We start from the raw sequence: 27,143 nt of genomic DNA on the forward strand, positions 1-27,143 counted from the left end.
GCTGGCAGGAGGACAGAGATGACTCCTAGCTAAGTGGAACAACAGTTATCTCCAACTTCAACTGATCTACATACAGAAATGATGCTCAGCTGGCGAGCAAGAAGATAAATATTCAGCTCGAACGTTGTCGGTGTCATCTTTGCTGCAGCTTGAACTGATCGACCTTAACAAGCATTTTATCTTGTACTCCGCCTAATAACGTCAGGATACTGCCATTAGCTTATCCACCAAGTATTCATGACACAAATTATAAATTACACACACAGAGTAAAAAGACAAGGAATAAAAAGAGCAGAGATAAAATGTCCATTCCAACTGCTCTCCTTTGTTAATACAACAATAAAAAACAGGTATCCTCTTCACTCTCCTCAGGCTCCAGATTTTGGAATGAGACGATATAAGGTAAAACTAAATAACACAGTGAAAAGGCCAATTTCTGCTGACTTTAGGGAGTATACAGGAAGCTTGGAAATCAACCAGCAGCAATTTCAGCATGTTTTAAAGACAGCTAGGAATGAATAAAATGGAGAGAGAGAGAGAAAGAAAGAGGCAGAAAGGTAATAAAAGGAAGTATTGAAACTATTCTAATCTACTAGCTGTGGAGTCAAACATTAAGTTCACACCGATGCCACTGACAGGCATGGAAGAGCATTTTTGTTAGCAGCAGCAGGAGAATGTACTGTTTTTTCGCATCTAGAGAAAAAGTGCCCGTCACATTTCTGTGTTCCAGGAGATTCAGAGTGACCACATGAAAAGAGAAAAGGTGCCAAGAAGATGTGTTCAAATACAAAAAAAAAACACTAATCCAGAGAATTATTATTAAAAAGATTACAATACAATTTCGGTTTTGTGAAAGGAGATTTGATTTTAGTGACTCCAAAAGCAGAATCAGCAGTGTCAAACAACTTAAGTTTGACTGTTGACTAACATTTCACTCGTGAATTAATAAAAAAAAAAAAAAAAAAAAAAAAACAACATTTCCCTGTGCGATCATTGTCTCCAAGCTTTTGTTCTGTGCGTGCATACATCCAGAGTCAATGTTAGGAGCGGTCAAATCTGCGACTTCTGCTTAAAACGTGGCCTACAATTAATACCCTGCTCTGCTGTGACAGACTGTATAAATCAGCTCATTTTCATTCTTAGGTCATGCTCAACAGATGGTGCATTACTATATGATGAATACATCTCCTTTACATAAATCCCTTTCCCCGCTAATGTGTCAGTCTGGATAAGCTCATTTTCATGCCAGAGTCACATTCTCCAGACACGTCATAATTACTTGTCTCCTGACATTCATTAAGTAACATGCTGATTTTCCTATTTCCATCAATTGGGCTTAATTGACAGCTTTTAAAAGCCAAGCCAGCTCTTCCATTAGAACAAAAGCCAGGCAGCTAAATATGTCAGACGGTGAAATGTGTGTAAGTGTGAGTATGTGCGTGTGTGTTGTGAACGCCTCTGCACACTCCCAGCGCTGTTGAGTGTAGTAACGGGCAGCTGGTCTCAGTTTTCCTGTCGTTCTCATCAGACCAAGGGAGGCAGGATCGTCAGCCAAACCGCAGCGTGTTGCCCGCCACTCAGCCGCTGCGTATTATCCCCCCGCCGCACTGCTAATAAAGATCACTGCTAAAAGAGGTAAATGTCACAGGGCCACGCTGGTAATCCCGAACCGCTCCGGAAAAGCAAATTTGATTAAAATCTTTAAAACCTGCGGTGAAGCTGCGCAAAAACCTCACCATAGGCAAACATGCAACTAATTTCATTCTCCTTGAACTGAGAGCGACTCTCATGACGCAAATGTAGATGCTTCATTTGCGTTGCATAAAAAAATAATAAGAAAAAAAAAAAGAAGCATCTGAACTAATACTTGCAAATATCCTGAGGGGCTCATAGGGGAAGCAGCACACCTGCAGGATATGCAGCTTTCATGAGTTCTAGTCTACTCTCAACATGCTGTTTATCATGCCACGTCAAGCAAAATTAAACAAACATTAAACATTCCTCCTAATGGCCCTCCTAATGGAGTGAACCAGATGGGTTTAATCCGCAACGCATCCGTCTGAGGTCTGAACAGTTATCAGATTAACATAATCAGCAGTAACTGAGCCCACCCGATCTCTTTTTTCCCTTCCTTTTAAACACAGGTTGCTATCAGGCTGCTGAGCGTATGGTGTGTCTCAATTGCTGATGTTAATGCCCTTCATTTTTTGCAATACGACATACTACATCTGACAATCTATCATCCAATCATGTATGTATTCAAGTTCAAGAGAGTGGAGCCACCTTATTCCATTTAAAGTCCCCTTTTCTGCAGGTCGGCACAATAAAATGTCTTTCAGTGGTTGTAAAATTGAGGATATTGTTTCCTGACCCAATAGGTGTGTGCCATTACATCCAGACTGACTCTCGGTGCCGTCAGGGTCTGTCAGTAGGTATAATTGTGGTCTAACTGTACCAGACATGATGCCGGCAGGAGGTGGACAAAAGAGGTGGAGAGAATGGCTGGTAATTGAAAGGTGGATGGTTGGATTCTTTGCAGCAACAGGAGGGTGTGTCCCTGCTGAGAGCTGGTAAGTAGAGTGTGCCACTAAACCTCACACCACACCTGGTGTGTTGTGTTGTAGATGGGTCCGAAGATCGAGATGGGGGGGTGTGGTTTGTCGAAACGCTATAGGAAATAACACTCTGTGTCATGACTATTGGAAGGGAAACCCACTGGATGACATTATTACCCAACATGGTGACTAAATTGGAGGATTCAAACAGGCAGATTTCACTTTGGGTTGCCAGTTATTCAGTTTTAAGGTTAAGAAGTAAAACATCAGCTAATGCTAGAGGCTACCTTCGCTGTGTCTTCTTTTTCAATGGATCTTTCAGCCAATTCACTCAGCTTGACCTGATGAAATTTAAAGTCGTGATTTAAGACAGAAAAACTGACAGCTGATGGCAAGAAACCAGCATCCGGCTCTTTTCAAACAATGAATTCAGTACATTTTGATTTGTGTTACTTAGCATCTCAAACACGTATAAATCGCTGCAGCCGTAGCAGGCTTTTTCCCCTGATTTCCTTTAAAAAAAAAAATAAAAATAAATAAATCATATTAAGCAGCGATGCAGAACTGATACTCTCCTGTGGTCTATCTGTTTATTTTGCATGTTCTTGAGCAACGCGTATCTGGTATGGACCAACTTTGCAAGATAGGATGGCAGCGCGGCTTGCCAAGATCCACTACACAGAAAATTCCATGTTATCATTCCCACGTTCTGAAAAGTCAATGAAGATTTCCCCTGAAGTGTCAGTTGAGACAGCACAGCAGCCAAAATACAGTCAGAGGTCACATTCAAAATGCTTTCAGCACCCGAATGGTGAATCTGATTAGCTTTCATACCAATAAAGATGCATCGTTATGGAAGCCGACTGAGTCCAGAACCAACATTACAAAAATTTTCATTAAAAATTCTGTTTACTGTTTGAGCCTTGTATTTATTTATATAGGCTGCCTGTGTTTGCTGAGTCCTAACAATTGTTCACTTAAATGAGTAAGAAAGTAATATTCTGACAGGTTAACTTTCAACAGCAGGTTGTGTCCTGTGGTGTACTGGCAGAATGATTTCACAGTGCAGCACAGGAAATAATTACCATGAGAAAACACACACCGCCACTGCGCCTCGTCCAGAACATCTGCAGTGCTCATTAGTTATTAATATTATTTTTACATCAGAGTTCATTTGGGAAGACAGTCCTAAACACGTTTATCAGTCACGGGGATCAGCAGGCTCCCTCGCTACAAGCGGGACAATCAGATGTTTCCAATATGAAAATGTAAGGTCAGGTCAGGTCAGGCCTGCGCAGGACAAACTCTGTGAATACGAATCAGCAGAGATCTGGCTGCTACACACTGAGCTAGATGACCAATCAGGTGGTCTTAACGACTCCCTGCCCGAGTGACTCTACTTTATCACATCACACACATCACTCACATAATTTCTGGCCTCATCACACGAGGCCAGAAATTATTTTCTCTACAGGACCTGAGCTATAACTTCTGTCCTTTTTTGGAGAAAGAGAGAAAGCTGCAAAGTACGATGTTTCAAGGGAACACTGAGCTGTCACCACAAGTGCGGTCCCATTTGTGGATGGTTAAATAATGTAAGATAATAATAATGTATCTCTCGTTGGCTTTTGGCCAACATTTTTATCTGAGCGTGGGAGAGCTAGAGCGAATCCCAGCTGACGTTGGGCGAGGGAACGGTACACTCTGCACAGGTTGGGCATATAAAAACAAGCAAACATGCTCACATAGACACCCCTGGGCGCTTTAGAACCACCAACTCTCCTAAAGTGCGTGTCTTTAGGACTGTGGGACGAAGCTGGAGTAATCTGAAGGTAAAGTGGCTGCTGGCAAACATTTTTTTTTTTTTATGAATTGGAAAAATACTTCTCCATGTTGCCTCACAATATGTACCAGCACACATAGCAATTCAGTTTCTCTGTGTGAATAAACATTGATAAAAAAGTGGCTGAATTTTTATCATTTAGATAGCGATTTGAGGAATTGTGAATTGACTAAAGAATAAGTATTTAAGTTAATTATTTCTGCCAGTGTTTACTCAATAAATAATAAATAGATCAAGAATCATGGCGCCTGTGGAAGACGTTTTCATCGTGCTTTATTTCCCATTTTTGTTCGTTGTAAAGATTTTTCAACAAGTGAATCTAAGAATGCATGAAGGAAGACAAACAATCTCAAAAAGCCAGAGTAACAGAATCTGTTCTACATGATAGATTTAATTTCTTTTATGTTTTTCTTTAAGCGGAGAAGTCTATGTAAAACAGAGCGAAATGCCTGTTTGAGTTTGCAGTTAACAAACGTCCAGCTATTAGTGTACCTGAATCAGAAAGCAAATATTGATCATATTCATAAAACCTGGAGCTGTTTGATCTGTTTCCAATAGGTGTTAATAGGCATTAAAATACACAGGAGGTAGAAGGTAACACGTGGCTACAACAGCACTATCCTCAGCGTCAAGGACTCATCATGAAGACGGCAATGTTTCTTTATGAAGACATCTGACAGCTCCTTTTCAGCCATCCGCCAATCTCTGATATGAACGCACCGATGCTGACTCAGCCACAGCTGAACCCACTTAAGTTAATGAGCTTCTACGCAGCAAAAATCAACAGTAAAGAAACGTTTTCCTGCCACTAAACAGGGCGGGAATGTAAACAAGCTTAATGTGTAGCTCACATAGAAACATTACTCAGACGATTACAAATTAGCGTTGTTGAAAAAACCCAGCCTGGAAGGTTATAAAAGGCTCGGAGACGTTCACACCATTCATCGGGCGCAATCCATGCCTTTTCCCTGCCATCACCACCTCTGTCAATATAATTAGTTTTTACTACAAAAAAAGAAAAAGCAGATCATCCCTTTCCTGCAGAGGGGGGGTTGGCCTATTTGTACAACTCCTGTTCAGAGAGACGCTTTGAGAAACTCTGTCTTCCCATTTTAAGGGCCAGTTTAACCTTCCGAAGGAACCTGAAGCCTCGTCTTCATAAATCAGCCCGAAGACTCACGTACATCCAGAAGTGAATGTGTAACGGTAACATCAGCAGAACAAGGGCCTGGCTTACAATAAAAAGCATCCAGGTAGCTGTCTGTTTCACATCTCAGCTCACTGTACTCACGACTGCCAACATTTCCAGCAAGGCAAGCACTCTTTGCAACCCCATCTCTCCGTTTCAACACTTCCCAAGGCCCGCCTTTGCTCTCTTAGGAAATCTTAATTATGCATCAACTACTGATCAAAGGCAATTAATAGGCAGAGCAGCCTTTTGACTCTGTGGCTCTTAACCTTGTAAGGCCTTCAGCTCTGTTGAATAAATTATCAACCAAAGGGATCTTGTGTTTGCACAGTGTTGTTGGTGGACTGAGGGGTCTGCTATGCAGGCAGCAGAGCATACTTATCGTTTTAGACTTACTCAGGTCTCGTGGGTGAATCTGCAAGATTTAGTACATCAGCGGCCAAGGCACCAAACCTCAAAAAAAAAGGGCTGATAACAATCAGCTGATCCAGCCCAGCCTCCCTCAGTGGACAACCATTCCCCTTAGTAAACATCATCAGTGTACTGACAAGAGGTACAAGGATTAGGGCATCAGGGCTCAACAACTGGGAGTGCGATTTAGGCACGAGAGGCCCAGACAAACAGGCTTCCATCCACAGAAGAGAGACAGCTGGACAAACAGATGTTTTCTTTCTTTGCACAAGAAAACACACCTGCCATTTGTCAGGAGCGACCTTGTTTCACGTTCATACTGCTCAAGATCTGACCTAAAAAGTACAGCCAGCAATTAACTGTGGGACGAAGATCCACTCCAGACAGGCAAGTGGAAGTTTAACATCATCAAAAGCGTCAATAATCACAAATATGTCAACTCAAACTACTAAAGGACGAGTCTGAAGCTAATAGAGGTAAATGACTTCATGAAAATTAAAGCATCAAACATCGGCACCACTCACCTTTCGCAGATTCTTCCTTCTACTGGGACAAGCAGGCGCGCACACACACACACACACACACACACACACACACACCAAATTCACCGACAAATACCCATCTATCACTGTAAGACTTGCAAAAAGTGCACAAACGCAATACACAAACGTAATTCTCAGGCAACGTCCCAGAGGGTTTCTTGCAATATTATTTTATTACCCAAAAATAAATAAATAAATAAATAAAATCTTGGTTCAGTACTTCGGTTATTTTTATTCTATACGCCAGAGACTCACTGTTTTCCTTTACTTTACTTTATTTCAGCAACTAGCTACTTTTTTCTGGACAGAAAAATGTGTCACATGTAATTTTTTCTAAAAAAATAAATGGTCCAGGATCAGGCAGGTGGGATGTCAGAACCCCTCTCTTTCATTTCGTTTTAAGAACATGACCCATTTTCTTTCACCGACTCCCACTGTACATTTCGTCTTTTCCCTTGTACATTTCCGTGCTTTCACAGAACAGAGGCCTGAAAAGGAATGGGAGTTTTCGTTCCGGATCTCCTTTTCAATTAAACTCCTTCACTTGCCAGGAGTAAAAGCAGTTCAGCTTTTATGCAATCTCCCTCCAAACATTGAGGCTAAGTGGCAAAGAGAGAGGGAGAGTGAAAAGAGAGAGGAAAGACGAGGAAGAATGAAAAGAGCGCAGGAGGGGCAATCCTCAAAAGTGTCTGGCACCATCTGACCCCGCAAGTGGTTTTTCCTTTGTCAGGATATGGAGAGTGTGGGTGGGAGGGAAGCTGGGTGCTTCCGTCTCCATTCACACGCTTCTTTACAGACGCGACCATTCTGTCGCCACACGCCTCCACAAAGCTCTGGTAATCATGCCAGGCAGCAGGTAAACACACGGTCGCCACACCTGACGTCATCCAGGACCGCTGCCTTTCACCAGGTCCCTCACAGCTCCAGAACAGAGCCTGCAGTTTCCATGGAGGGGGATGGTAGAGATGATGATAAAAAAAAAAAAAAAAAAAAAAGAGGGAGCGAGGACATGGCTGGTACTGCAGAGAAACTTTGATAATAATCCCCGGGGAGCAGGATAGAAGCTAGAATGAGAAATGGAGAACAAAAGCAAGTCACAAGGTTTCCAAAAAAGTAAAACTGCTGTGGTGGCTGTGCATAACCAACCCTCCCCTCCCCTCCCTCCCTCCCCCACCCACTTTCTCTATCTCCACACAAGCTGCTGCAAATACTAGGTCAGACTTGTCTGAGAAAGGCTGCGGGCTGCTCAGGCTTGGATTTTCTGCATGGCACGTCACTGCTCCAAGAAAGCCCAAAGAGTCCAATTACTCAAGATGAAGATAAATTTACACCGCAGTACGCTGATCAGCATTACAGGAAAGATGCCCTCTCTGAAGTGACAACACAGATTAGGATTTATATGACCCCAAAATACAAGTTCTAGTATTCCTTCGAGGGCCTATGCAAAAGATAACATCAGAGAACTTGTCTTAAATGTAAGTAAACATGACTGACCTTTGATTTAAATCAGTCTTTTATAGATTCTCAGACTCGCTTGACTGTTTCGCTGCAGTAGCATAGATAAATGCTACCTGCATGCATAAATGTAATATTCACAGAAAAACAATCCCAGTGGACTCCCACTTCAAGATGAGGAGAAGCTCCAAGAACAAAAGGCCTGTAAAAATTCAATGCCTCTTTCAAGTCATAAGGATAAAAACCTGTAAGTCTTGCCTTGAGATGTATGAGTTTGGGGCGTAAGCTCTGCTGGAAGTGGGGGAACATACACTTCACTTTCTAGCATACATAAATATAGCATAAACAGCTTTGGCTTAAAAAAAAAGTAAGGCAACAAATAGAAAAGTTTTGGTACAACTCCATCAATCCCCTTTCTGAAAGTTTAAGTCTTTGGGTGCAGTCTTAGATGCTCCCCCCTCATTAGCGATCCAAAATTATTCATTGGAAAAATCTGATTCCAAAGTCTGATTTCCTCGCATCATCTCTATGCTGCAAAGCAAAAGGTAGTTATGTCTCATTCCTACATAAAGGGCATGACCAGGGCCTGATAAGGAACAGTTGAGTCAACAGCTCACCTGTCAGGAGGAAGACGCTTGTCCCCGACCTCAGATGTCCATTTACAGGTTGCGCCTGAAGACTAACCACCTCATGCATCGTTGCAAACGACTCCTGAGAGGTCGAAGCCAATTTTGCAATACCAAAATTAGTTTCAATTTCAGTTTTGTCATTAAGAATGTGATATTAAAAATATTTCCCTCCCAGCCTCTAAATTATCTTCTCATTATTTTCTCAGCAGCACTCACAGGCTCATAAATCAGATCTCTCTTGGTTTTGTACTTCCCTTGACGCTGCAGACCAACACCATTGTGTTTATTTGATGCTCTTTAAAGTGGCTCTGCTACTGTCTGCTCTGAGTGAAAGACTGACACAGGAGAGGAAGACCCCATTGTTATTCTGGTGGCTGTGTAGACTCCACACTCTGCCTTTCTCTCAATAGTCAGGAAATGACCCACCTGGTGCAATCTAAGTATAGAGGCTTTGCTGGTCAAGTGTTTTGTTGTGCTGAATACTTCACACAGAGGGAGCACTGGGTACTAAAGGGGAGGTTGAAGAGGGTAAGGGTCTCTCCAGATAACCCCTGAGGAGTTACTGGGTTGCAACTTTGTATGTTTCCGTGGCAGAGCATCCACGTACACAGCAGTGAGATCATGTGGAAACCCAGAAAAAAAGAGCAGTCACTGGTAGAGAATACACAACAGATATTCTGTGCATGAATATCCTGAACACTTGTACAGTATGAGCACACAACCTGAGGGGAAAGCAGGATTGGCTGGAAGTCGGACCATCTTCGCCAAATGGTTTAATGTTGTTTCCAAGAACCGCATGAGAGAGAGAGAGTTTGCTGTCAGTCTCTCTTCTTGTTTGATCAGCATAAATCACATTAGCTGTCTTCATTCCTTCACCGTTTGAGAAGGGAGTCCGAGCTCACACTCTTCCTGACTAATTAACAGCACATACATGAAACATTGTCCACAACTTCATCGTCTCATTCTGTGATTTTCAGAGTCTGCCTAATTGGCGATGAGGCCGTATCCAAAAATGAAACTCGCACATAAAATGCAACAATTTTAACTTGAATGAAATGAACAATCCAACATGTTCTCGGTGTTGAGAATTGTAGTGAATCGGTGTGACTGAAGTTATTCACTTCAGCCTGCTTTATCCCATTTATTCTGTTTACCCAATCCAAAACGAAACGGCAGCCAGGGGACATGCGGGGGGGGGGACACACCAAGCCAAGTGTCCTCTGTGTGTTTGTGGCTTCTGATGAGCTAGGCTGAGAAGATATGGAGAGGGTTTCCTGCAGGGCAGCAGTCTGCTCTGAATGGGCCAGCTGTTCTCTGCTGATTCTCGTGTCCCAGTGCCCGCTGAGCAGTCAGGACTGCCAAGAAGGAGGACAGACAGAGCCTCGCTACAGCACTGACAGGGACAAAGGCTGCTTTTATGAGGGGGGGCTCCATTCAGAGGTGACCAACAGGCTCCAGGATAACTGGAGGGACCATATGCTCTAACCAGAGCAGAGCTTCTCCTTTCTCCTCAGGACATGATCCACCTCCATTCAACCCTGCGACTGGCCCGACACGACCCGGCACGGCGAGGCTCCGGGTGGCCATGTGCGCCCCCCGGGAAGGTGTTGATGGGCTTGGTGTCCCAGCCTGGATGCACTGCTAGCGGCCTGCTGACAGTTACATGTGGGCCCTCTGACAGAGCACTGAGCGGGGGGAGCCGAGATGAGCACGGCGAAGCAATGTAGTCAGACATCTGCGGACTTGAGCAGGGCAGCGGAGGGTCAACGGGGAGACGGGGGGACGAAGACTAATGGACGCTTCTACTTTGTTTGTCAGGGAGTGCAAAGACAGGTGCACGCAGACATACCATAAGGACATAATGGAGCAATTGAAAACAGACAGTTAATCTTTCACTACTGCAACTGACTTCAGTTTCCGAGAGTGGCAGACCTTGAATGTTTTCACTCTGCTGGGAATGCCTTCACTCCAGCAAAAAAAAAAAAAAAAGTCAAAAGGGTCAAATTGTAGCCTCACCATCAGAAGCTCTGAACGAAAGCTTAATAGTTTTCAAATTAACCTTGGATGCTCATCTGACTGAAATGATAGCGTGATGCAAAGTATATAATCTCAGGTCACTGAGATACTCTAGTTGTGCATAAACGATTCATGAATAATAACTTGGTCCCAATCACAGCACACATCAGCACAGGAAGTTAAATAGACTCAGAAATTGTCCTGAGTAAATAATGTCATTGATTATATTCACAAAGCCATAATCATTGGCTGTCATAAACTAATTACTCTTTAATCTCAATACCAAATTAAATTTATGACAGTTTTTCCATCTGAAATAAATTACATTCTAGATACCTCATTTTAAAAAGATGCGTTTGATGGGATTTCTTAAAAATTCTACTCTTCCACATTGTTCAGTGTACCGTGCATATTAGCATACTCACTGATAGCAGATGCACTGCAGCACCTTATTTGTTGAATATAGTCCCATTTTCCTCAGAGAGCTGGACACACAGAACTATACATGTAACGTCTGCAGCAGACTGTCGTTGCAAATATTTGTTCTGCACACTCGTTCTGACTGAGATGCAGGTACCTCCGTTGAATTACAGTCTTGGCAAGCAAATATAAAAAAAAGATATGACTCTTTGAATGATATGTGCTGCATGCCCAAAAGTTGTCTTCAGCTATCCCCAACCTTTTTCAAACTATAGTTTTAACTAAATATAAACCTTTCTGCCAAATATTGAATTTAGTTTAATATAATTTTTTTTTCAACCTTTTCAAGAGTGCAGGCTAAAAGAAAAAACCTGCATACAGTGTGATGCACGCAGACAAAGGTGTAACTTATAGTCCAGTGCTGCTGTCACTGCCATAAAGCAGAAAGCACTCGCCCCCATAATTCACCTGCTGCCTTCTGTAAGCAACGCATCTCTTTGTCTCCCACATCTGCCTGGGCTTAATGAGATCTGAGGCCTGATAATGATATTACTGCCTGCAGAGAACGGCTATGAGAAGAGGCATCCTTCCTCCGTGTGCATAGGGGACAATCCAAAAACGGATGTTCATATGCCGTCAGTGCTCATTACTGTGAGCGTGGTGATGATGTGGCCGCGTATGTGGGAGGAAAAAAAAAAAAAAAAAAGACAGTATGTATATGGACATGCTGACATGCCAGCCATCTTGTCTGCAGTCATTACCGAAAAACAAAGTGATGCGTGTACAGCACTGGCTGCCGTTTTTGCCACACGTGTTGCTGCACTGGATGCATCCACCGACTGACCGGTGAACGCTTTTAAAAGGTTGGAGGATGTTCTGTGGCTATCAGTGAGGCCTTGAAAGCTGCTGAAAATATCACCGGTTGAGATTTCACTTTTTATTCCAAGTAGTCGTCCTTCAACCCCCAAAAGCTTTATACGCTTGTCAGGGCAAACGGTGTCTCAGCGATGCACGAGTCCAACTATAATTTGGGCTGACAGCACTCAAGACAAATATACTTTGACATCAGTGGAGGACCTGCTGCAGCACTATGGCCTGATGTGTCTCTATTAGAGGTACGTTATTTTCAGTGTAGATCAGATTTGACCTGGTCATCCTGTCCACATTGGCATATTTGGAGTAACAAATGATTATGGGGTATGAAAATATAACATTTAGCTGAAAAACGTCCAGCTTTTAAATATGTGGCTCTGATCACAAAGCAGGAAGGCCCTTAATAACATCACCATAAGCTGCTTTTGGAATAAAATGCGGGCGCCAGCAGAGCCCTCCTTAACCTTTTCAAGGATGCAAACCCTTACGGAGTTTCAGAAAAAAAAAAAAAAAACCCAATAGGACAGATTAAAACAGATATTAGTGTTTTTAAGCATAAAGCAAAAGCACAGATTTATGTGACTCACATGTTCTGTGCATATGTGCAGATGTGACCGCTCAGCAGAGTCAAAGTGTCAGTTACCGGCACCAAGTGACCAAGCAAGGAGGTTGACGGAAATGTCAGGAATTATTTGGGTGCATGTTTGTTCGTAGCCTTGCTCGCACAGTGGTTAGCCTACAGTAAAGTGACAGGGTGCCATGTTTCTTCTGAGGATGAGTCAGACCACAGATGACATGTCTGGCTGGAGACAAGGACACATATTTTTGTGAATGTCAGACTGATGTCATTTATGCCCAAACCACCAATTACATGAGCGCACACACTGGGAGGCAGCTTGGTGGTTGACTGCTGTGTTGGTTTCAGGCACAAGCTTATGATCAGTCTGGCACTAATTGAAATACCTGAACTGACATGAATAATCTGAATCAGGAAAACAAATGAGCAATGTTTCTGCCCAAAGTCCTGCGGTTTGTAACTCTTACACTCCCAGTGGCACTTTGGTGCGAAGGACTGTGTGACTGTGGTGAGTTTGAGATGTGGAGTTAACTGTATGAGGCTGCAGTAATTTAAATTACATACAGAAAGTTGCCAGATACAGCTTTAGTTCTCATTTGAAGTCGTATTCTTTTGCAAGGTTTTTCCAAAAATAATTTAGGGAAACCATTTCACAAAACAGTAACGGAGCAGTCGTCTACCATAGAATTTGCATTAACCAAACTCTCTGTTCGCCTTCTGAAAACCTGGTGAAGGCTGAATGTGTCAGCAGATCCATCTCCAACTGATAAAACTCTTCTGTTGTTAAAAAGGTGACTCTTTACCAGCTGTCAAGTTTGATTCTTCAATGCTACATACAACGATGAAAAGTGACCCTGAAGTGAATAGAAAAGGACAGTTCCTTCTTTGTCAGTTATTCACCTCAAGAAAAAAAAAAAAAAAAAAAAAAAGAATCAATAATGGGTCTGTATTCTGAAGGCATGAACCTGCAATCAAAAAACCCAAGTGTCGACCGCAGAGACCGGTCCGGGTCAGGCCTGTATCTCATTCCCTGTGGTGATCCCCTGAAGTCCCACATGAGCAGATGTCAGCCGCTGCATTTTCTCCACATTCAAACATTCACAGCACACTCGAAAACAAAAGCTCTGTCCTGCCTTCGCTTTCATTTTCTGACTTTCCCCCTCCCTCCTATTGTTTTTGGCGTTTTTATCTTCCCAGAGAGACAGAAAGACAAAAGGGACACATGGATACAAGGACACAGAAAACATGTACCCAAGCTTTAATCAAATCTCAGAGCATTTCTATCCAAGTGTGTTGTATGTGAACGATTTATAAATAGCCTGAAACAAGATCACATCATCGAAACAGCTGTAGCTTTGTAACTATATCCGTCATACATAATATATGACTTTGCAGTTTTACACCTAAATTGGTGGTTTAGGTTACCATGACATCTTTATTAAGTACAACAGGTTCTTCGCCTTACATTGAAATCTTCACCCGAGCCATGTGTACAGAAAGTAACACTTTTGACTGGTTGCTCGTCACTGATTTGAAATTTCTGCATACTGAGGATAATCCGTCCACAGCTGAATGAATAACCAAAAGGGGCATCATGAAAAGGCGCCAGAAGGAAATCAGCGCAGTTCCAAAACAAAGTTTCAATCTAGCCAAATATATCCTTCAGCTCGCATTTGAAACTGTCCAGGAGAGCCTGAGTAGTTCTCAGCATCCACTGTTCCCCATCGATACAGCGATCAGTATTTCCACATCACAGTGCTGGGGGTTGACCACAGCTCTGCGCGGTGCACAAAGGTCACTCAGGAAAGGCTTTCTGTGGGGTCCAGTGGTGCACCTGGAGGAGCCAGACTCCAGGCTCGATGGGCTCCGTTAATCACCATGACCAGAAAGTCAATACTGTGCACGAGTCAATTACCCGGGGAGGAGGACTCATGGCGCCACCTGATCCAGGAGTTTCCCTCATTCAAGCAACCAATCTTTCTGACAGCCAAATCATAGGCAACTTATTGGATTCTGTGGAAAAGGAGATCTTTACATTAATAATTCACTCTGTCCGTGGCTGCATCTCATCTCATTCAGCGCTACAGAGAGGGAGACCACACAATGCACACAGCAGGCAGCAAAATGGGATGCTTGAATGGAAATGATCTCATTTTCTGCTTTTCTGACCCCTCCCCTTCTTATTTGTTTTTCCCATGCTTTTATTCCTTCTCCTCCTCCATCTTCCGACACATTCTGGGTGAATGGTGATTTCTGAGCTTTTCCTTACGCTCTTTTGCTGTCACAAAATTCTCCATGTCCCGCACTCCCTCGCCTTAGCAGTGGTTAGCAGTGGTTAAGAAGAAAAACAGCAGATGAATACCGGCTTTGAGTATCATAACCAGTTGTTCATATCACAAAGATTTATTCTTGTTTAAATGGTCAGGTAAACTAATCCGGGAGGAAAAAAGGATTATTTCTGGTCTGTGGATACTCCTCCTTTGTCTGTGCTCCTTCCCTTCACCGTTGACTCATGCTGCTCTGACGCTAACAGGTCTGTAGTTTCTCTTCCTTCACTTTCATCCCCTTTAAATTACATGTCGCTCTCTTCTCGCCCTCCGGTTCTTTCCTCCATCCCATTTTGTTCTTGCCAGTGGTATCCTGGTGGTGATGGAGAGCCTGTCCTCCCTCTGTGAGCTGCTGTCCCTAATGAGGCTCCTCGGCCATACACTGTATCAAATTAACAGGCTGCACCAACCTATTACAACCAAAACCCAGAAGCCGGGCCCCGGGCAGACCGTGCACCGCAGCTCACCGCATCGGTGATCGCACTCCATGATTGATAAGATGTGACGCTGACAAAGACAGGAGGAGGGTGGAAGACAAAGGCAGAGACAGAGGCTTGAGGAGCGGGACGAAGTGAGGGAGTCAAATTAAAAACATACACATCTTTATTTTTCCTGCAAGTTAAAACATCAGTCTTTCCAAATGAGTAATTACCCTCTTGATGGAATAAGTAATGAGGGGAAAAGGTCAGAGATTGCCTGTGTGAAGAATATCCATTTTATATTCATTTAAGCATCAGTGATTACTTTCAAAGACTCTCAAGGCCTCTCTTGAGCTGTAGACAAACAACAAACACGTATGTTGCATATTCTTGTAAATCTCTTTTTCAAAATTATTCACTGGAGCACATTGTCGACTTTTTGATAACCTAAACTTCCACAACAAACAAACATCTGGCTTAAAATCCAGGAATTGGATGGGAATGTATGCACCAGAGAGGGTGTTATGCTATAACCATCCATCTGCCTAATTGGATCGCGAATCTTGGTACACTCACTTGACATGCTCTGATAAGGTTATAAGCTCCCTCGTGTCTTTACGGCGCTGCTTTACTATTTTAATTAATTAGTTGCCTGAAGTTTAAGCATGACATTCCCTTATAACTGTGAAAGAGGCGGGAAGTTGGGGGTGTGTGGAAGCTGATGCACCGTCCATTTTACAGTCTTAGAGTGCAGGTGTGCTCACCGTTCAGCACAGAGATGTATACAGATGTTATAAATTGAAAGGGTAAATGTTTAAATCAAGCTACAATAACTGGAGGATTACCCTCCAAGTAAAGATAACAGTGTATATCTCTGGAAGACAAACCAAGAGAAGGTCATTCCTGTATAAATGTCGCCAATAAATTGGCTCACAGAGTGGAAAAAGGACCTGGGGTTATTTTACAAGAAAACAAGATGCCTATATAAAAAAAAAAAAAAAAAGCTTGGTCTATAGTCTGTCACAGTGAAAACAGGGCTGTCCAGAACAACTGCCTCCTGGCTAGACAGATAGAGAGGACTGAAAATGGGGCATAGGAGGAAAAAAGAAGCTCAATATACAGAAGATAGATGAAGACAGGAGGAAGTGGATAGGTAGAGGGAGACAATATGAGAGAGACACAATAAAAGAAGTGGATGGAATAAAGCAGACAGCAGCGGACAAAGGAAGACGTTAACCGCCCATAATCAAAAGATGGGGAGAAAACAAAAAGGACATGGATGATGGCTTCATCACTGTGTGCTGGGTCTTTAAACCTTCCTCACCCAACCCTGTTGTCAAGAGGCTTCCCGAGCTCCATTCCTCATACTACAACAGCCGTTAACGGGCAAGTCCCCGCAGACTGTTCACACAGTCAAACACGGGCAAACAGAGCCGGAGTGTTTCATCGAACAACATCTCAACTCATGATAGATGATATCAGGGCATCGTTTCATTGTTTTATCTTTCCAAACACAGTTTCAGCACATTATCATTCAACATCTTTGATGAAATAAATCTGAAAATATTGAGGTTGTTTTACCTTTTAATTCTTGATCTGAGAGATTTTGAGTCATAGAAAAGCTTGAATGCGAAGCCCACAGTCATAACATGAGTCCCAACGCAGTGCTGATGAAAACAGCTGGTGGAACGCAAACATGCACACACATCTTTGTATGATTTGTCCCTCTGATAGCTTCAGTGTCAGAGTCTAAAACAAGTGGAACCGACGGTGAGGAAAAAACACACACACAAGGACACATTATGTTCAAAAGGAATGGATCCTGTTGAGCGCATACTGCAGACGAGTGTGTTTACAGAAGCGGTGTGCTCAGACGCTGGCTCTGAACTCAGCTTTCACACTAGTCAGACAATTTGTACAGCCTCCCTTTTCTGGGAGAAGGGTGGGTATAATTTTTTGTGTTGTTTTATCTCATTCAATAAAGCATGTTAGTGTGCGGTGGTTTCTTGTTCTCGCACACTCCCACACAACCCAGCAACACTGATATGCCTCGCACTGGTTACACTGCTTTCTGCATTTGTGTCCTAGTGACTGTTTATACGGTGTGTCTGCTTGTGTCTGGCTTTTTTTGGTGCCATCTGTTCCAGTCGTATCCTTCAACAGCTGCAGAGTTCTAGCTGCCCACTTGCATACACGTACCCCCACAATGCTCTCTGTCTCAGTCAGACTGTCAGCAGGCCCGATTTCCTTTCCAGCTTGACTGCAGCATTCCCCGAACACGCAGGTCTGCGATCACACTGCCGACAGCCATCTCTCTGTGTTTTGCTCGTTCACCAAGTCTGTCATCCTCTGTCTTTCACCGCACAGTAGAAATCAAACCAGCGACCTCCATCAAGTAACAACAAAGACCCAAACGACAGTGTGAAGTTGCATCATCACTTTTGATACTTGACACATCAAATGACCCAGAGAGAAATGTGTGTGCGTGCACAAAAGCTGTGTATGCATCAGGTAGCCGGCAGCGGATATGAATTCCACCCCATCCTCCTCTGCAGTGGCCCAGACATGGATTAATGGTGTCATTAATCATACCTTTAAAATGAATGACTTCAGCACCTCCAACCTGTGCCAGAGCGGCTGCCCAGTACCACCCCTATTCCCCCCTGCACCAACAAGCCCCCCCCCCGAAAACACTCAGCTGTAACGGATGGATACTGGGCCTGCCATCCTATCCATCCTTGGCTTGGCACAGCTTGGAACAAGCGAGATATCAGAGGCCAGCAGGAACGCTCTTGCCAATAAACACCATTCCCTCTCACTTGTGCTGATAGTTTTTCTGTCAGTGTCCATGTGCGAGTCCGCATCCGTTCAGCTCATCCATTCAAAATGCAAAATGCATGTCTAAGTATTCTCAATATAAAAGGAATTGTAAAAGAGGGTTGTTATCCCTCTTGGAAAAAAAAAAACAAAAAACAAAAAACAAAAAACAAAATGCCCAGCTGCTGCCGAACATGTTAAAACTTCAAGGATGCTCTGGGCAACTCAAGGTCTCCTTTTAATGAAACTCACCCACATGGGAGAGGTTGTGAGTTATGGTGGAAGGAGGAGTGGCAGATGGAAACAACAACAGATAAATCAGTTGCTGCTCATCAAACGAAAGCAGTCGAAGGAAAATAAAAATGTATGACAACTTTCTACATGTTGTAACCTGTGAAGGCCAAATGTGGCCCGTTTTTTTTTTTTTTTTGCAATCCTGCCCTGGGAAGCATCCATTGTAGCTCCACCACCAGCCTTGGAGAAGAATTATGTCCATACAGTGATTCCACCAGTGTTTCCACCATCGAACTACACATCAATTTCCATTAGGCCAACTTGTGCGGTTAGTTTTAATGAAATTCAGCAGATTACTATGGATTATTTTGGTAATTACTCAATGTTATCCATTTAAAAAATATACAGCTCATTCTGTCCAAAAACCAAAGTTATTAACCTGACAATTATATCAAACAGGAAAAAAAAACAGGAAACTGGAATGAAAAAAGAAAATGCTCATATTAGAGAGGCAGGAAAGCTGACAATGTATTTTTGTTGAAAATAGTTAACATTAATAAATGATTAACTGTCAGATTGCCCATCTTTTACAATCAATCAACAAATTAACTATGTTTATGCAAAAGCAACAAAATGACTGTGCACTTTTAATAAAGGCAGGTAACATAGTCACTCTATCCTCCATGTGTCAATATCTCGTGGGAACGTCAAATGAACGGACATCTGTCCGGCACCGAAGCCAGGCACAAAGCTACGTGTGGGTTGTCTGAGCTGCAGTGCCGGACAACATTCATCTCTAAGTGAGGGGGAGGAAGGTTATCAGGCTGCAGCTTGAGATTTCTCATTTCATCAATAAGTCGTCAGTCTTCCCGTTCTTCCTCTTTCCTCTCACCTCCCACACCTTCCGCTCTTCAGCTTCGCCAAATGACCCTTCACGCCACAGAGGCTGCTGGCCATTATCTAGTGAGGCCAGATACACACACACACACACACACACACACACACACACAGTAATAACTCACTGGACTGTATGTCACTGTCAAAGTGAGGGAAACACACAAAACTGTATTAAAAAGTCAGAAATGTTTTGCTGCTTTTTTCTTTCCACTCTTCTTGTTCTGCCCTCTGAGCATCACGTAAAAGTTACGGATCATTTTCTTCAGCTCTGTCAAACTTTTTAACTGGTTTTCAGCCACCCCCCCCTCCCTCAAAGAACAGTTAATGAGGTGAGATTTGCTGCTGAGCCGCTGGTAACAACCGAGGAAATCAAGGGAACTGTGCTCATTTACAAGGTGAAGTTATTTAGCAGGTAAATCACCACACAATCTAAAAGTTAAATATCTTCTAATAAAATTCTTCAGCTTTTGTGTAATGCTGTAATAATGTAAGTTGAAAATAAGCAACTTTGTTTTACATCTGTGCCATTATTTAAAAAGAATGAAGAATAAACTTTGTATCACCACGCCCAACATCACTTTGTATGCAGTTAAACATCATCACATCTACTAAAATATGACTTAATGTTTTAGGACACAACCAAAGGTTAGGTAGACGCTGAAAATCTGCCGTTCCCTCCAGGGAGGATCTTGTTCCTGCCCCGTTTCTTTAGAAATAAAACCCAACTCTGCTTGCATGACAGAAGACAAGACCGTTTTTAAAATATTACGGCATCAATGATAACACCAGGCCAAATAAACTAAACTAAACAAAACAAAAAAAAAAAAACCCGACACCAGCTCTGGCACCGCAGAGCACTGCTTTTTGCCTCATTAAGTGCCGCTCTGTCAGATCAGTGCATAACAACTGTCAGTCATATTTTCATGCGTGGGTAGCTCGTCTGTGACAAAACAAGTCAGCCACTGAATGGGGTCTGGACAGAAAAGTCAGGGAGCAGGGTGGCAGAATACAAAGTTAATTCGGGAACTGGAGGCCATTTTTCCAACTAAAAAGGAAAATAAGCTTTCTTACTTCTTTAAGCTTCCATGATGATTAATAATCTGTTGTGTTGCAGGACATCTGGCGTCATCAATTATTGCTCTGCCTTTGTGGCCATAACTTAATTAACAGCAGAGCCCTAAATGTACTCAACCGAGGAAACAAAAGTCGTCATCACTCACAAAGCATGTATCAGCACGACTTGATTACAGCCCAAACACACTGGATAAATATAGATGTTACTGCGAGGCCGCGACTAGCACGGCTGCCTTTGTCATTTAGCAGCTCTCAGCTTATTTGTCTTAAAGCTAATGTATAATAATCTCCGCTTAGACTTTTATTTAGTTTTGATACGATTTCATGGTTTGGATGTCTGGAGGATGCTGTAAGCCATTTCTGCTCTGTGTCAGTGCCCTCAGTGACCTTAAAAACATTTCCTACTAAACAGCCACGCATGGAAACTTCCCCCACACTATTGTTCATCTCATGTCTGTCACAACTTGTTAGCGCCCTGATTTTTTTCTTCTTCTTCTTCTTTCGCTAAACACCGCAGCATTTTAAACGTCATTGTCTATGAATAATAATCAATGCCATATCTTAACAAAATGAAAAACAGAAAATAGTTCATAAAAGGAGGTAACAATAATTAATACTTGAGCTGCTCTGAAGTGACTGCATGGCCTAAATACCATCAAGCAGTTGTTGAGGAGCACGAGACGAAGGAGGATGGTGTTAATTATTCACTTCCCAGTTCAGTTAGCCACCACTGGCCTTGCCGTCCATGTTTATTTATAGCTGCCTATAATCAGCTGTGGTAATGCATGAATGTGTTGCGGAGGTAATTCTTAAGCAACCTTTCAAATACACAGGGGCAGACTGAACCAGAGATGTGAGTTTAACTACAAAACTACTGAGCAACGCTCCCGGCACACTAGACCAAAATCCCTTTACTAATCAGACGTGTTTTTCAGAATTTCTCTCTGGGGATTAATAATGTATTTCTAATTACGGGGAAAAAAAAAAAGAAGTGAAATTGACCTTCGCGAAGGTGCCACTGTCAGTACACGCTGCAGACGTTCCTCAAGTTACAGCTTGAGGCAATAAAAGCAGGGTGGGAGGCCAGGAAATGTGCCCCCACATGTACATGCCAGTGTCTGGACCGAATTTTCACTCTTGTAAGTGAGCGAATACGAGATGGAAATCATTCGGCACACCATGCCTCCATTCCTTTCTGTAAATCTGCCCCTATAAAAACTTGCCCACGGATGCCGTAACATGGATTTGTTCCCGCTGTCTCTGCCTGGAGGACGCTCTCACAGGTGTACAGTATCTCTTTACCTTTCTATTTCTGCTTTGGTTAATCACTTAGTTTTTCTTTCGTTTCCTTGCCTTAATCATCTCTCTTCACATCCCCACCTCTGGATGTGCTCCCTCATCTACTCAGGACATTGCCAAATAGGTAATATTCCTGGCATTTATCCTACAGAGCCGTCAGGGGGCTGAGTGCCGTGCTAACATGAGTAACTGGAATAATCAACTCCAGTGCTAATGACTCATCTCCTTGGCACTGGATGCTTGTCTCCACATCACGAGGGTGGTAACAGGAGGTACCAGTGCCGGGAGACATTTCCCAGTACATTTCTTAGAAGGAGAGAAAAAGAAATAGCAATTGCCCATCTACCGTGAGTCAACCATTATGGAAAACATCCATGTTTTTCCCCTCCAGGCGTTCTAGCTCGTTGCTCAACTCTCCTGTCGCTAGATGACTGAGCATGACCTGAAGGACGGGATGAGGAGAAATTGAGGTTGCAACTTTGACAAAGTGTGTTATAAATTCACCACTGCCATTAAGTATTTCACACCAGAGGGGTTATTTTTGTCTGACAGCTGCCCCCCTCGCCCCACACCCTTCCCGCTCACCTCAATACGCACTTTAGGCGCGGTGGCCTTGCTATAGCTTCAGGACTGGCAAATGGACTGGAGTGTGTTTGTTTGAGGGAGCACTCAATCACGCAAGTTGTTTGTACAACAAGCGTCGTCTGCACTGTGGGAAATCTCTCATATGGTCGTCTGCTTCCCTGCCTGCTGACTGACTGACTGACTGGGGAGCATAAAGATGAGCGTGTGTTCATTGAGAGATGGCTTGACGCAGATTGCTCTGCCATTCTAGCTCTGCCCTCTGTATTTGTCAGTGGAACAAGTCTCAACAGCTACAACAATGTTCAACGAAACAGAGACGAGTGGAGCAGATAAAGTAAAAAGTATCACAAAAGTTGATTCTGGCTTTGTTGCCAACAGCTCCTCCTGTGATTAGCTCCTTCTGCTTGCGTTGAGGTATGCAGGGAATGGACAATCTGACAGCTGAGGGGGGTGTGTGTGTGTGTGTGTGTGCGCTGGGGTCACGGTGAACATATCTGTGTGTTTATATGTATGAGACGATGAGATACAGATACAAAAAAAAAAAAAAAAAAAAGGTTGCATGCAAGTGTGAAATCTGTCGCAACCTTGTGCTTAATTACATTGTGTACATATACACACACCTACAGCACGGCACACACACCTTCTGTACAATAACTCAACATGCCAGAGCGCCAGCTGACAAGGAGGGGAGAACACACACACACACACGTTCGACAGACTCGCATGGATTCAAAGATAGCACAAGTAATGGCTGACGCGTGTAGACATGACAAACATTCGAGGCACTCGCACACACGCAGGAAGCGTTACACAGACAGAGTGGCTGTGCTCATGTCTTCACACAACTGCAGGTGGTGCAGTAAACCCCAACCAGCAGCCAGTGTGGAGCTGCTTTGGAGGGGGTGGGGGCAGGGTGCTCGCGTTTTAGGTTAAGGAAGTCATGACATGCCCCTCCAGCAGGCCCATAAATCATCCAGCTCAGCTTTACTCAGGATGGCTCTTAGGAGCGAAAGAGAGAGAGAGCGATACACACAAAGTCCCACATGGATGTACGTTGGCTTGCATTCTAACGCACACACACACACATTTTGTTATGTAAACAGCTGTGGACTTTTTTGCCTCAGGCCTTAAACACCACACCTCTCACTAGGTGGTTAAATGTGCACTTGTGTGCTTAAGGTGTGAATGTTGTGTAATTACGCAATTATGAAATTATAAACAAAATGGCACATCCGGTTTCTACTTCACTGAGCTTGAGACGCTTAAAAATATGATATGTGATTTCCGACAACAAACCCTTTAACAATATGTAAACTGGTTCTTGCGAGAAACACCTTAGAGGCGGCGCTTGCAAACACCTGATCGGCTGTTCATGGCCAGCGGCTTTTCTTGAGCAACAGGCCCGTCTGCTCACTCAACTGTCGCGCTCTTCCACTGACTATTAGATCACACTGTTCGCAGCAAACACACAAAGCTTAATAATCAACCAGGCAGTTTTACACATGAAATCGCAATGGCTCATAAAATACAAAATGCCAGGGGGAGAAAGAGAGGAGGCATGTGAACAGCCTTTTCTAATCAGCATATGAGGCTGACCTCATGCTTTTAACAATGATGTCACATGCTTGTAGAGACTTGCATCACATGCAGATTTATTCTACACATTGAAATGACTTAAGTTTTAGAAATGAAGCTTATGAAGTTACTTGGAGCAGAAAAATCGCATGCCGTAACAGTAACTTTACTTTCGGTCGCTATCTTGAGTGTGCAGTGACTGATAATGATTTACCTCAGGATGTCAGAAAACCTGAAGCTGAAGCAGATTTTGGAAATACTTTTGAGATATAATGAAGTCTCTAAACTGTCGCTGCAGCTTCCTTAAAACATCAGTAACTCGAAATATTCCCTCAGTTTTATTACCATCCATAAGGTATGCAAATTTTTTCGTGTGGATGTATGTGTACAGGCAGCTCCATGGAAACCCAAACAGTTTCACACCGATTTATTCTCAGGCCAGTCCTTAGACTTAACTGGAATCAATTTTTTCCTTTACAAACACTGAAAAGTTGAGACAGTTAAATTCGTTTATGAGGAGGCCGACGAACGGTTTTATAGATGCCACGAATTGGGCTGGCGGTAAATTAGAAACCCTCTTTGACAGCCAAAAATAGTAAAGTTTCTTATGTGTTGGCATGTTTGGGGTTTGGTGTTCATCTGCACCCATCTGTGAAAGTAAGAGCTGAAAAAAGGGGGGAGGCTGTTAGAGATTTGGCTCTATCTAGAGCCAACAGCCTGAGAGCTGAAGAAAGCTCGAGCATTGTGCAGGTCGTCAGCCAGCGAAAGAAAAACTGTCGTCTGGAGCGTGAAAGAGAAAAGAGATGAGAGAGAGCAATAGTGACAGAATGGGACAGAATGAAACGAAGACGCCAGCTTATAGGTGGAGATGACCTTTCTTGGCTGCACTGCGGGAGCCAGAGCAAGCTCCTCTCTCTCCCGTTTTTAGCTGCTCAACTGAACTAAGCAGGCAGATCTGCCTGACCAGTAAGCACAGTGTCAGAATGAGAGATGCTGCCATTACTCTGAAAGAATTCGGCCACGCACAGCGAGGGAAAGCACAAGAGCAGCACCTGACCCCTCATTAAATCTTTCAGGTACCCTTGAGCAAAGCATTTAACCCACAATCGCAGAAGTGGGGGCTGACCTCAGCAGCGCCAAAGCGTGAATGTCTGCCACTGTATGAATTTGAAGAAAGATATTGCACAAAAGCGGTTTAGTGTTTCTATGATAGATGCATCTCACCGGCCTTCTGTACCGATTTGGCTCACTCACTCACGACTGTACACTGAAATTACACAAGAACCGAGTCTTACACAAATGCTTTTCACAAAGCCTTCATTGTTAACGATATGGCTCTGACAATCACACAGAATTATGTGTATTATCTAATGCTTGTGAAACTATCCACCCTTCATTAGGGAATAAATCCATGGACGATTAAGAATATTAAAAGGATGACAGCAGACCTGAGGACATCCCCTAACAGCTCTACCTCAGACTACGCTCCGCCAGCTCAGCCAGAACAGACGAAAAATACTTAACCTGCTAATCAATAGATATGATGGATAAAAGCCAGGAGCCTGAAAACAACACTGCCTCAGGTTTCAGAGACATGAGCAACCGACAAGCAAAAAAAAACAAACAAACAAAAAAAAAAAAACCTTCATGAGATCAAATGAGCTGTTCCTGCTAAATATAGTACATCCAAAAGCACTGCCACATCAGGTGTAGATTTTTAAGGACAGAAAAACTCAATAAGCTCAAGATTTAAGTGATCCTGCAAGAGGCTTGCTCAACCCCCCCCCACCCTTTCCACCTTAGAGAACCGATAAATCTTCAGATTTTGCACTCAGCTGGGCCAATGACCGGACCAGAGGTCAAACCAGTAAGACAGATGAAAACAAGAGATTGTCTGGAGGCCCATTAAAAGGAAATTGCTGAGGAGGGACAGAGACATTCATGTCCTGTCTTTGTGGGAGCAAGTGGGTGTACTGTATGTGTTCATAACAATACAGTACAAACAGGAGGGTGAGAGAGACTCTTAAATGGTCGAAGATATGACTACGACCGTACATCAAAATCTAAACGGTGATATCGTGCAGTCATTCGATATCCGGAAAAATCCATTTGAGGTCTGACATTTGTTAACGTTTTCTAAGGCATTCTTTTCATAGGTCTGTGTAGGAGAAGAAAACAACCGCCACATGCTTTGTTTTCCCCGCATTTTTCATCATTCATTTCTTTTCCCTCTCTGCACATTCTTTGTTCTTTGTCACTGCTGTGCTCATTTAGCCACAGAATGAATGAGTGCTCTGACAAGGCTGTGTGGAGAATGTGGTTCAGCTGAGTTCTTATGTTAGCACACAGCTATTGCTGTCTCCAAAAAAAAGAGAGAGAGAGAGAAGCCTTCCTGGAAATCCCTGCAAGTGGTTGCCTCCATGTGCACAGAGTTCAGTGGAAAAGCACGTCTCGCCTTATTGCATTGTAACACCTCTGAGGTGTGTTTTTAAAATCAGGAAGTTTTGACACCTCTCACAATGCACAGGTTGTTTCCGCTCTGCTGCATCCGTCATGTAAATTGACGTTACGCCTTCGGGGGATGTTCGTTAATTCCCGGCGTGCAAGCATAGGGTCATGTCACACAGCAAATTTATTAGCATTCCACTAAGACATACAAGAGAGGTGCAAATCCCTTCCTTATCGCTTAACCAGCAATTAGAGTTGACGTAAGGCGAGCGAAGGGAAACCCAACGGGGGAGGATGAAAGAGTTGATCTACCTGCCATCATCTTCTGGGCCTCGTACGGTTCCATGTAGCCATCATTCTCAGTTGTCACTTTTTCTGTGGTGGTCTGCGTGCCACCAGCCTGCTCTGCATCAAAAGGGTCCGCATAGTCTTCAAGGATAATGAGCTGCAAGAGAAAAAGGGAAAAAAGGAAAGGTGAAATGTTGGGCAGGGAGAAAGAGAGAGAGAGGAAGAAAAAAAAAAAAAAAAGCTAAATTCATTTTGCTGCTCTATTGAACACTACAACACGGGCAGGTGTCGGGAGAGTTGTATGACAGATACTGCTGTGGCCGAGGACAGGGCCGGGTGATATCCACTAAGGCAGGCCGGGAGACAAAGGGAGAGATACATAAATAACAGCCCACCACTGTGCCTCAGCTTTTAGCCTTACAGCATGCTCTCTGCTGCCGCTGGCCTGCCTAATTATATGATAGCCCAGTGACAGGACTACATTTCAAAAGTAGAGGAAAGTAGACCCAAAACTGCTCAACTTTCTTAAGAGAAACAATTTGGCAGATTTATGCCGAGCTGGCAGTGAGCCACGGCTAATTGCAGTCTTGCTCTTTCGCAGAGCTTTTTTTTTTATTTTTTTATTTTTTATTTTTTGCAATGGATGGCAATTAGGTGGATGTCCCGAGAC

At 43.3% G+C, this 27,143-nt stretch overlaps 1 protein-coding gene across 7 annotated transcripts in view; it reads right to left on the minus strand.

Annotated features, from left to right (window-relative positions):
• shf (Src homology 2 domain containing F) overlaps positions 1-27,143 on the minus strand; it is an 86,430-nt gene that overhangs the window by 44,478 nt on the left and 14,809 nt on the right. For all 7 annotated transcript variants that reach the window (XR_003840589.1, XM_029498309.1, XM_029498310.1 and 4 more), the window contains exon 2: positions 26,498-26,630. Coding sequence is in view for 6 of the 7 variants with exons in the window: in XM_029498309.1 (XP_029354169.1) it covers positions 26,498-26,630 (133 nt within the window). In the remaining variant the exon portion in view is untranslated. The remainder of the gene's footprint in view (positions 1-26,497; positions 26,631-27,143) is intronic.

The sequence above is a fragment of the Echeneis naucrates genome, chromosome 3 (genome assembly GCF_900963305.1).
Source record: "Echeneis naucrates chromosome 3, fEcheNa1.1, whole genome shotgun sequence".
Classification (NCBI taxonomy): domain Eukaryota; kingdom Metazoa; phylum Chordata; class Actinopteri; order Carangiformes; family Echeneidae; genus Echeneis; species Echeneis naucrates.